The following is a 12,518-nucleotide window of genomic DNA, read 5'->3' as shown; positions in this document are numbered from 1 at the left end:
TTTTTAATTAGACATAAAAAGGGAGATGATGTGAGATGTCCTTCTGTATGTGTTGCTTTTATTGGTTGATTAATAAAGCTATTTCAGCCAATGCTTTAGCAGAGTAAAGCCAGGCAGGAAGTCAGAACTAAGATAGACAGAATAGGCAGAGTCAAGGAGACAACATGTAGCTACCGAAGGGGAAGGAATCTTACTTACCAGTAGGTCATAGCCTCATGGTGATACATTGATTAATAGAAATGGGTTAATTTAAGATGTAAGAGTTAGTTAATAAGAAGCCTGAGCTAATAGGCCAAACACTATTATAATTAATATAGTTTCTGTGTGATTATTTAGATCTGGGCATCTGGTAATGAAAGAGCAGTCTTGGTTTACAGAGGAGTCTCAGAAACATGCTGTTTGATGAGATGAAGCCATTTGCCAGGGATAAGTTACAAGGTTGATCCAAAGGCACTCACCAGTCTCTTCTCTCTTCTTTTGTAGCATGTTCCTGCCATCCAGTTGGGTCAGCTATCCTTCCTTTCAGCTCAGTGACCTTCTGTGACCCTAGCAATGGTGACTGCCCTTGCAAGCCGGGGGTGGCAGGACCACACTGCGACAGGTGCATGGTGGGATACTGGGGCTTTGGACATTATGGCTGCAGACCTTGTGACTGTGCCGGGAGCTGTGACCCACTCACAGGAGACTGCATCAGCAGGTGAGTGTGTGTGCCTCTTCTTCTCTGGGAGTCACTCAGGCTTTCAGAGATTGTGCAGTGACTGAAAGCCATTAAGGAGAGCACACATTGCTCACATCTCTTAAAAAAAATGTTTTTCCAGTCTGCAGAATCAAATAATTTGCTCTTGTGATTTTTTTTTTAAATGAAATTATCTAGCTCGTTTTGCAGACTAAGCTATTTTGCCCAGTAATTTCCTATAACAGCACTGGTGTCTGGAAAGCTAAATAGGAAGGTTTAGATCTCTATAACAAGATTCATTTTTACTAGGGTTCTAAAACATCTTATTGAATCTGCCATTGTTTTCTGTTTTGTTAGTAGTGCTGACGTAGATTGGTACCATGAAGTCCCCGCCTTTCCTTCTCCGTACAATAAGAGCGAGCCGACCTGGGAGTGGGGGGACGAACAAGGATTCTCTGCACTCCGACACTCAGGTGAGACTGGGACTTCTTCCATCATACTTCCAAGTCTGGTCTGGAGCCCTGTCTCTACCTCCCAAGTTCTGGAATTAAAGATGTGCACCACACTTGGCCCTCGTATTGATCTTTTCTCAAAGCATTTGGGAAAGAAGATGAATATCCATGCTACATAGTCCACATGCTATATGGCCACTCTTAGAACTCTCTTCTACTTTGCTTTGACAATGACCTCTAATCTGTAACTGCCCGCTGGACCAAACCTGTAATAACCGGGTCATTTGGATGACAGGACATCCACTGAGTCCATTGTGCATGTTATTAGGGAGCTGGCAGCATGCCCAGTGAGCACACAAAGTGTCCCCACAGCTGTTAGGCTTAGGATGTCCCCAGGGAGGCTCTGGGATCCATCTGGATGCGTTCCTGAGGGAAGAAAACAGCTCAGCTTCAACATTCCCTTCTGGTATAGCTCAGTGCTCCCGGGTACCTTTCTTCAGCAAAAAGTGGCAGCCTGTTTCTTAAGCACTTACAAAAGCCCTTTCATCCTTGAATCTAGTTGCCTACCTGTCTATCGATCTACGGTAAACACCATGAAAAGCTGTTGACTACCATTATGATGCAATCTGCCTACTAATACTGCTATGTATCACAAGGAAATAATTTTTCTCTTTTTTCTTTTTCTTCCTTCCTTCTTCCTTCCTTCCTTCCTTCCTTCCTTCTTTCCTTCCTTTCTTTCCTCCCTCCATTTCTCTTACTCCCTTCTTTGTCAGTGCCAGAGATGAAGCCCTGAGCCCTGTCCTTGGTAGGCAAAGTGTTTGAGGACTAAGCTCAGCCCTCTAATCTATCATTTCTCCCACTGGTGAGGTAGAAAACACCAGATGTGAATTCTGGCTTCCCAAATGACAAATCTGGCTTTCACTAGTACCAGAAAACTGTGAGCCATGTTCATTTTTCAAAATGTCCCAGCGATCCTACTGTAACTAAACAGGTCTTTTCCATTTCCAGGTTGCTTAAGCCCTGATGAATGAAAAATATTAGTCTCTGAAATTGGCTCTCATGATAGGCCTCGGCTGGGCGTGCCCTCCTGGGCTCAACCAGTCCCTTGGGCTTGGCTTTCTGAATAGCTGAGACAACATAAGCTCCCTCACGGAACCCAGCTTGACCTGCGCATGTGAATGCTTGAACTCTGACTGTGTGGGAAAAAAAGGGGTGTTGTTAGGAAGTCAAAGACAGACCTTCAAGTGACAGACCTGTGTGCTGCCCAGAGGACTGACGGACAGCTTTGTGGTGAGGGATGGTGTACACCATTCTCTCGTGGTCCCCTTGATTCTATGGCAACATGCTAGCTGGCACGCTCCCGGCTTCAATGCCGTTCTCAAAGGCCATGGGCCAGCCACTTTAGAGCAACTTCTGAATGAGCGCCTCTGCTGGGTTTAGATTATAAATGAATCACAACCGCCGGTTTTAAGCGCCTTCCACTCCTTTCCCACTTTTTAATTCTACTTGGGCTTTTCCAGGCGTAACTCTGGTTCTCTTTTCTGAAGCATGCGTCGCTGTAGCTGAGATGCCAGAGGTACACGTACCACCCTCACTGGGTTGGCATTTCTGCCCAGATGTCCTGCCAGCATCCTCTGAATCAATGTTTCCTCCTTGTCCATCCTCTCGGTCTGGGCCAGATCCATTTTTCCCTCTTTCCTGCTACGTCTGGGTTAGTGCCTCTGGGTCTTGCTATGAGAAGCCACCCTTCCTGTCTCACCGCAGTGCAGTGTGTCCTCTCTGCCTCTGCATCCGAAGTGCTGCCCCAGTGGTGACTACATCTGCACATGACGGAGCGTGTGGCTCCAGAGGCAAAATTGTAAGAAACGCTAGCCAGCTACTCTGCTGCCTGTGTCTCCAGTGCCCCACCGACTCTTGCTTTTATTGAGTTCTGATTTCAGCTGCTTCTCCCTCCAGAGAGTTACTACTATGCTACGTCCTTAAAGCAACTAACTAGATAGGTGGTTGCTGCTAAAGCCCTTAAAACTATAAAGCACTGAAATGCCCCCGCTAATGTTTCTATGTCTGTTAGTGACACGACGATCCTCTCATAACTGCAAACTTCGCTTTCATGACGTTCATTTTTGTACTAAGGTGTTATGACAGTCTCCTACAGGGCCTGGCATGTGCAGCAGCTCTAACAGACGATTTCAATGGTCGGAAGAAACGACCCTTTTCTGTAAACGACCATTCTAGATCCTTCTTCAGTCAAGAAGGCTTTTCTCTTCTTCCCAAACATTGTACCCTCCTCCCACCTAAGCATGTTGTACTTCTTTCTTTTTTGTTTGTTTGTTTCTCAAGACAGGGTTTCTCTGAAGCTTTGGAGCCTGTCCTGGAACTCGCTCTGTAGACCAGGCTAGCCTCGAACTCACAGAGATCTGTCTGTCTCTGCCTCCCGATTAAAGGCGTGTGTCACTACCGCCCAGTGCATGTTGTACGTCTGTCTTAGACCACTTAATCACTTTTTTTATACACCCCCTTTTTTACTTGCCAAATTGCAAGAACTGTATCATGCCCATACTTATGTGCTCTGAATGACATCATCATCATGCCCAGCAGGTGGTAAGGCATCCAATTACCTTCGATGGGCTACCAGGTATTTTATTGGATTTTAGTTGACATAACTGTTAATGGGCTATTTAATATGCTTAGTTACTTTCCTGTAAGTGTACACTGTTAGCTGTTCCTTTTTATTGATGCTGGACTGTATTTATGACAACATCAGTTTGTGCTTTGAAATTTGATGTCGCCTTTATCTTCCATATTCTACCTAGGTCGGTATTTTATTAGATGATAGTCGATTCTATTTGGAAAGAGAATGTACTTCTTTTAAACTATTCCCATGACTGCTTAATACTTACAGGTGTTATATAGAAATCAACAAAGAAGCAAGCTCTGAGACCTGCATTTGCCTACTGAATCATCACCCCTCCCTCGCCACCCTGCCCCCCCCCCGCCACCCCGTAACACAATTTTCCATTTACTTTCTGTAGGTAAATGTGAATGTAAGGAACAAGTGTTAGGAAACCCCAAGGCATTCTGCGGAATGAAGTATTCGTACGGTGAGTTTGAGCACCCCATGCTTCTGTACTTCCTATTCAAACTAAATACTGAGCTGTCTACGGAAACTCTAGGCTGAGATTCCATAGCACATTGGATGCTTGGGAAATGGTAAGATGACTGTCTGTGAGGTATTAAGATTGGTGTTTCATCCAGGCTGTGGTGGTGCATGCCTTTAATCCCAGCACTATGGAAGCAGAGGCAGGTGGATCTCTGTGAGTTTGAGGCCAGCCTGGTCTAGAGAGTGGGTTCCAGAATAGCCAGGACTTAAATGGCTGAACATATGCATTCAAATAAAGAGAAAGGTTTTCAGTCAAGATCCCCAAAACCAAGTAGAGTATTTTCATTCTTGATTTTGTTTATTGTTCTTTCTTCCGTGGCCTGAAACTTAATACCACGCTGGCCTCCAAGTCACAGAGATCTGCCTGCCTCTACCTCCCTGGTGCTGGGAACCACCAAGCCTGCCAATGTTTCCATTCTTGATAACATTGTCTTTAACCTTATAAGAATTAAGAAATAAATGGTTTTTTTAAAAGTAAGGCTGGAAAAATGGCTCAGCAGTTAGGAGCACTGAGTGCTCTTCCAGAGGACCCCGGGTTTGGTTCCCAGCACCCACGTGGCGGCTCACAACCACCTGGAACAGTTCCAGAGGATCTGACACCCTCACACATGCAAACCTGCAGACAAAACACCAATGCACATAAAATAAAAACAAATAAAAATTTAAGAAAGCATATAAATCTTATCTAAAATTGCAAGCATACAGCCAGGCATGGTGGTTCACCCAGTCCTTTAATCCCAGCACGCAGGAGGTAGAGGCAGAGGCGGGCAGTGACTTGGAGGCCAGTCTGGTCTGTAAAGTGAGGTTCAAGGCAGCCGGGTCTATTTACATAGAAGAACCCTGGGATGCAAGCATAACCCCCATTTCTTCCCCAATTTGGCCAGTAGAAGAAGAATTTTGAAAATATAGTGTCTAATAAAGGAAAAGGAGCTTATTCTCCAACACAATGGGGCGGGGGGGGGGAATTCACTGAATTGGTTTTGCTGTGTATTCCTGTTTCCAGTATTTATCGAGTGACGGTGGTGAAGGAGCAAGGTCCCCCGCTGCCTTGGAGCAGTCGTGCCTACGCACTCTGTGTGTACACACACAACCTCATCTCATCAGGAGCCTGTCCAACTCTATGCAAAGCAACCAGGCCTAGAAACGCTTTACTCAATTTCTTAAGACTAGACTGATTCTCAGGATGCCCTATAATTCTGATCCTTGATTCTGTGAAGACGGCTGTCTGACGTGGCATTCTTGAAATACGGAATCAGCTAAAATAGGCTTCTCTCATCACGCACCATGGTCTTATCAAAATCTGTACACGCTCCCTTAATGATACGGAAAATTATAACCTAGTGTTCCTAGGTCTACACTCTCCCCTCCCCCGACATATTCCACTCCCTAATTTTTAGGCCCCATGCATTTCATAGACAGAAGAGCATAACAGAATCAGAATTCAAGTCGAACACTGAAGATGATCTGTAATCATCATGCATGACATATGGAATTACATGTCACATTAGTATTACACCGTATACTGCAGAGAGAGGGGGGAAGGACTATGGTGTCCTCACTACAGAGGCATAATGAGGGCTTGAACAGGTCAGCTTACCCTCTTCTACACTTTACAACGCACATATTAAAATAACGCACGGAATTCTATAAGCATGGATAATTTCTATGTGTCAATTTAGAAACACTTTCCAAGTCTTAAAAATTAAAAGAAGGGTCTAGGGAGGCGACTGAACAGTTAAGAGCAGTTACTGGTCTAGCCGAGGACCAGGGTTCGATTCCCAGCGTGCATATAGTAGCTCACCACTGTCTATAACTATAGCTCCAGACGGGGCTCTAATGCTTTCTTCTGGTCTCCATGGGCACCAGGAACACATATGGTTCACATATATGCATGCAGGCAAATACTCAGACACATAAAATAAAAATAAATAAATCCTAAAATAAATGAAAGAAAAGGATTACAATAGTCCTGCCATCAAATTGGAGGGTACTTTACCTCACCTAGACAGCTTATATTGTACTCCAAACAACAGGAAATAATAATAATGCTATAGCATCACTATGGCGATGCAAACTATATTCTACCAAAGCACTTTGTTCTCTGCCATAACATCATAGACAGCAAACCACTGAAGTGTATAACATACATACATATACATAAATAAATACATATTATAATATATAATCAGAATCTACATAAAATCATGACAATAGTTCATCCTCCTATTTTTTTCTTCCTTGGTAGTTTTGATATATGAATGCGTTTGTTTGTTTGTTTGTTTTCTGAGATAGGATTTTTCTGTGTAGCCCTGGTTTGTACTGAAGCTCACTTTGTAGGCCCAGCTGGCCTTGAACTCAGAGATCCACCGCTACCGTGCCTCACTCAGTTGAATATACTTAAATTTTTATTTGTAGGAGGCAATGGATAATATCTCTCTAGTGTCATAACATGGGAGGGGGCAAAAGTTGAAACTGCCCAATAAAGAGAAAATAAAATATAAATGAGATTAAATCATGGTGAAAAAGAACGAGTCTCGTGATTGTAAAGCAGAATTTCCATATTATGATTTTTGTCTATTCAGCTTTCCATCAGACTTGAAAGTGAATCTTCAAATAGTTCAAATTTCCAAAGAAAACATGAACTCCACATTTTTTTTAACTTTTGGAATTGTGTCATTCCAGTGTTAAAAATCAAGATTTTATCAGCTCATGACAAAGGTTCCCATGCCGAGGTCAACGTGAAGATAAAAAAAGTCCTACAGTCTACGAAACTGAAGCTCTTACGAGGCAAGAGGACGCTATACCCTGAGTCCTGGACAAACAGGGGCTGCACATGTCCGATCCTCAATCCAGGTGAGCACTAATTGGACTTAATTAGTTCATCTTGTGGCCCTTGTCTGGGCACATTGGCTGTCTTCATCCTCTGAACCAAAACCCCCTGAGATCATCTCCCCCCTCACCTTCTGAATATCCAGAAGGAATTCTTTTAACTAACATTAAGAAATACAAAACCCAGTTGGGTTGTGGTGGCACACACCTTTGATCCTAGCACTCGGCAGGCGGATCTCTGTGAGTTTGAGGCCAGCCTAGTCTTCAAGAGCTAGTTCCAGGGTAGGCTCTAAAGCTAAGAGAAACCCTGTCTCAAAAAAACAAAAACAGGAAGAAAGAAAGAAAGAAAGAAAGAAAGAAAGAAAGAAAGAAAGAAAGAAAGAAAGAAAAAGAGAGAAAGAGAAAGACAAAACCTCATCTTCTCCATGTGCTCTGCAAACATAAAATATTTTAAAAATCTAACAATATAATACATTCCATTCTGAAAGAGAAGGCTCAGCTTGGTTCCAGCGCCTGCTGTACCAACAGCACCTCCCTGAACTTCTCTGCCGTGCATGCATTATTCGACAGCTAGGTCCTCTTCCACAAGAACCTGTCCGCAAAGGAAGCACTTGTATAAAACCTTCTGTGCAAATGATACTAAAAAACCAGTCTTCCCTATTGCATGAGAGGCGTCCGTTTTCCCTGCACAGAAAACAACTCTCAAGTTTTCATCGTGTTGTTTTTCATTAAATGATCCTTCTGGTTTCCAAGGAGAAACAGCAGGGGCAAATAATTTAAATACAACCTTAGAGGAACTTGGAACAGGAGTAAAGATAAGATTTGAACCTGAAAAACTTAACACAGAGGTGGTGGTGACAGCAGTCACTGATGAGGCCTTTTTTGGGGGGCGGGGGCAGGGGGGTTCGAGACACAGTTTCTCTATAGCTTTGGTGCCTGTCCTGGAACTAGCTCTTGTAGACCAGGCTGGCCTCGAACTCACAGAGATCCGCCTGCCTCTGCCTCCCGAGTGCTGGGATTACAGGCGTGCCCTACCATCATCTGTCTCATTGATGAGTTCTTCAGACCTTCCTGATTCTATAAAGACAGACCTCTGGCGATGGTCCCTTCAGGATGGAGGACCAGCTGAGAGAAGAGTCTCCCCTAGCAACCTTCCATCCGCTTGTGTCAACACTCTGCTAAGGATAACAAAACTGCATCCTACACCTAAACATACACCTCACGTTCCGTGTCCTCATCTACTTCTCTGCGGCCCCCTCCCCCCCCCCCCCCGCTAAATTTGAAGCCAGGATAGGATATAGATATCTGATCACAGTCTATCTTTGATACCCATGCAGCATCAGCACCCAAATATACTATAATGCTCAGATGATCGATTCTAAACTCCCGCTTCCCTGTACGTGCACCCCGTGACTTCCTGTTGGAGCAGCCATGGCCTGGGTTGTAGGCAGATGAGGCAGGAGCATCCTTTATATTCTAGATCTAATTTATTCCCCTTCCGAGCCAGGAAAGCACAGTTATGCTAGAAAGAACTCTTCTGTGTTTTTTTTTTTAATTAACAAATTAAAAGAAACAGATAACAGAAAAACTACAAACAAACTATCCCCTTAATCTAAACACTTAACTGGTGATTTAAAACAAAAAGTTTCCTCGGGTTAACTAATTTCTTACCTCTAATATTTTACTTAATCTCATTTAAATTTCAATAAGATAGAAGGAAAACTTTTTTATTATAAAAGTAAATAGTTCCAAAGCATAACTCCGAAGAATAAGTAAGAATTTTGGATTTTTGAATATGGGAAAATAAGAGTCGTTCATTTAAGTTCTGTTTCCCAATGGTCTGTGCTTAAGGGCTCTCCTGAGCAATTTTCTATTATCTTGGCAAAAGGGGAAAAAAAGGTCTGTCCAATTTTGCAGAATGACATTAAAAACAAAAGCTTTGACCGTCTGAGCCACCCTCCAGGAAGTGAGCTCTATTTCCTGCTCAGGTTTCTGCCAGAGTCCGAGAACCCTCTGAGCTCATCACAATTGAAAACATAAGCGCAATTATTCAAAGAATTCTTGAAAACATGTTTACTTGCTTTGAAGAAAAATCTGGGAGCTGCCAAAGCAAAACCAGACACTGTTTCATTTTGCTTTTGTTTTTCCATTTTTACATGTCCAATGATGAAAACTAAAGAAGGCTGATTAAAAAACTCACGCCTCAACTTCTCTGCTGTGTTGCCTTTGAACAGGAGCGATCCACTGGCTGCCCGCGCCAGCCCAGTCCCCTGTGACTCGTACACACATTTCATCAGCCGTGTGTCTTTAAATGCCAATGCTAGCACCAGAGTACACTTCCTTTTTGTTATAGACAAAAAAATATTGTGCCCTCAAACATATAACAGAGCAGATATGAACCTGTAAGATAGACAATTGTAACTGATATTAAGGGATGTTAAAGAAAACCGTGTGCTATGGTTTGATGGTACTCCGTATGCTGGGGGTTTATTCGGCATCATTTGTATTAGTTTTATATTAATAATCCAGATGGTAAATTCCTGAACTATTTGTTCTATTTGTGACTTTAAAGTAATTTAAAATACTGGTTTTGATCTACAAGTTGCTATTATTATTATTATTTTAGGCCTTTATCTTTATGTGTCTTGGTGTTTTGCCTGCATCAATATCTGCACATCTTGTTCATGCAGTGCCCAGAGGCCAGAAAAGGCTGCCGGGTCTCCTGGGACTGGAATTACAGAGGGATGTGAGCTGCCATGTGGGTGCTGGGAATCGAACCAAAGTCCTTTGAAAGAGCACGCAATGCTCTTAACCGCTGAGCCATCTCTCCAGCCCAAAATAACTTTCTAAGACAAAGAGTTATATACTTTAAAATTTTAGCTAGATGTTATGACTATATAACTCTTTGTCTTAGAAAGTTATATGCCCTACATTTTATGAAATTGTTTCAAAATATCAAAACTGACACCATTACAAATATGTAATGAGGAATATTGTCATTTCCTTAGGTAGTACACGAGGAGGCACTCCATCTTTCTGTGCCCTTGTTAGCCAAAATATTTTACTCAAAGTCTGAATTTTTTTTTTAATTACAAGGGCAGAACTAACTGTGGTCAAGTTTCTTTCACCAGTTTTTTAAATTTTGTTTTTGCTTTATTTTGTTCATAAACAAATAAGTAGGATATATTTATTCTTCAAATACAAAGATATATTCAGTCCTCAACTATAATTATATAGAAAGATACATGTCATTGTATGTTATTTTATACGGCTGTATAGAGAGAATACATGTCATTTTCTGTCATTCACAGTTCTAATGTTTTCCTCACGTTGCTTTAGTTTTGTAAAGTCCTTCTCTTTTTTTGTTTCATTTTGTTTTGTTTTTGTTTTTTGTTTTACAAGACAGGGGTTTCTCTGTGTAGCCCCGGTTGTCCTGGAACTCGCTTGGGCCTTGACCTCACAGAGATCCACCTGCCTCTGCCTCCCGAGCGCTGGGATGGAAGGCGTTGCCACCACTGCCAGGTGTAAATCCTTCTTAATTGGAATGATCTCCAGGGAACAGTGACGCATTAAGTGCCCATCGATCCCTCACTTCTTTCCCACTCAGTCTAGAACCAGACAGCCCTGAGTTTGAGTCCGGGGGACTCTTGCTTAACAGGGGGAACTGAACGCATCTCCTACCTTCTGTCCCTGCCTATATGAAAGTCTGAAGCGGGAATGTCTGAAACTCTGGAAGTTGTGTCCCCTCCTTTAACAGAGTCATGCGCCCGTCTCCTCTCTGCTTTCAGGTCTGGAGTACCTTGTTGCTGGACACGAAGACGTAAGAACAGGCAAACTGGTTGTGAATATGAAGAGCTTTGTCCAGCGCTGGAAGCCAGCTCTTGGGAGAAGGGTCATGCATATCTTAAAGAAAGAATGCAAATAGCACTGGCCACGTGAGGCACACAGAGACATGTGTGTAATGGGAAAGAGATCTTGAAATGAAACTGGAATATTTTTGAAGTGCCAAAATGTAGAAAAAAGTTCCAATGCCTAGGCCTTGTCCGATCTATCTGTTCTAGATCTGCGCTCAAACACAGTTTTGTTTCAGAAAGAGAAATGAAACCCCGAGCTGATCGCTGCTGTCTGTGGAACTGGTTCTGAAAGTCGTAGCTATGGAGAATATTTGAATAGCGACGTGATGTTTAGCACGCATCCATCAGAGGCTGTATCCCTGGCGAGGTCTGCTCCCAGCTTGAGATATGTCGTGTCCATTGTATTTGATGCTATTTAAGGAATTAATGAGATTTTTAGGGATCCGCCCCCAACTCAACCGTCAGGAAAAGTGTTTCTTAAAAAGAGCCTGGCTGTGTGCTGTGTGTGGACTTGGGCGGGCAGGACGTGAGAGGAACTTCACGTGTGTGTACATAGTATTTCCTTGCGTAAAGCACTTTACCTACCGCTGGTGTTGTGGATGTTTGGAGCCGGCTCCTGATGGGAAGACAAGAGAAGAGCTGTGTGAAGAAGACCTGCCGAGACAGAAGCACTGCCACCATGGGTGGATAGAGACCCAGGAGCCGTGGATAAAGGAAACGATGCCATTTAGCTGTAGACATTGGGAGAAACACAGCAAAGACGCAGCCTAAAAGGAGAACGTTGTGTGAAGTCTCGGTTCGGGGTGAGAGGTTAGATTGCAAGATACTTGTCATACTGAAACTTAAAAAAAAGAAGAAGAAGAAGAAGAAGAAGAAGAAGAAGAAGAAGAAGAAGAAGAAGAAGAAGAAGAAGAAGAAGAAGAAGAAGAAGAAAGAGAGATAGAGAGACTTTAAAAGAAGAGAAAGAAACCACAAACGTAGAAATATGTTTGCATAAAGGGGAAGTAGGCTTTACCTGTCAAAAAAGCTCATTTATTTGTGATGCACTTGGACACACTTCGAAAATGATTGTAAACACAGAATTTGTTCTGTTTTTTTTTGTGTTTAGTATTTAAACATGAACATTGGACCAGTTTTCTCCCTTCTTTTATTAACAGTACATAGTCGTGACATTTACCTGTTTCATAATACAATATATGTGATAGTTCACGCGATTACTGGTTTTCATTATCCTTCATTTTTCTTTATACAGGCATAGCCACGCTGCATACAGTTTCTAATGTACTTGAATTTACAAACCAGAGCCACAGTGCCGAAACTTTAGGTTCATATCCGGAGCATATTTTTCTCTGAGGTCCTGTGGACTCACAAAAATATATATATATTGCCTTGTGAATTTGTTTTTATATTTCATGTATGTAATAAAGGAATATGACCTACTGACCTTTGTCTCCTAGCCAATTCTTCAATAGTGCTAAAGATTAACTTCTCTCAACAAGGGGACTTAAATCTAATTCCTCAAATTTAGAAAATAAATTATGAGGGAA

At 42.5% G+C, this 12,518-nt stretch overlaps 1 protein-coding gene across 2 annotated transcripts in view; it reads left to right on the top strand.

The window, feature by feature from the left end:
• Positions 1-11,829, top strand: part of Ntn4 (netrin 4) — a 97,242-nt gene extending 85,413 nt beyond the window's left edge. The window contains exons 6-10 of one of the 2 annotated variants that reach the window (XM_075954350.1): positions 484-697; positions 1,034-1,149; positions 4,161-4,229; positions 6,971-7,141; positions 10,906-11,829. In XM_075954350.1, the coding sequence (XP_075810465.1) occupies positions 484-697; positions 1,034-1,149; positions 4,161-4,229; positions 6,971-7,141; positions 10,906-11,042 (707 nt within the window). In that variant the 3' untranslated portion in view covers positions 11,043-11,829. The remainder of the gene's footprint in view (positions 1-483; positions 698-1,033; positions 1,150-4,160; positions 4,230-6,970; positions 7,142-10,905) is intronic. The other variant, XM_075954348.1, reaches the window with a different exon arrangement.
• Positions 11,830-12,518: the final 689 nt, after the last annotated feature.

The sequence above is a fragment of the Microtus pennsylvanicus genome, chromosome 20 (assembly GCF_037038515.1).
Source record: "Microtus pennsylvanicus isolate mMicPen1 chromosome 20, mMicPen1.hap1, whole genome shotgun sequence".
Lineage (NCBI taxonomy): Eukaryota > Metazoa > Chordata > Mammalia > Rodentia > Cricetidae > Microtus > Microtus pennsylvanicus.
The sequence above is the reverse complement of the archived record's forward strand: the minus strand, read 5'-3'. Positions and strand labels throughout refer to the sequence as shown.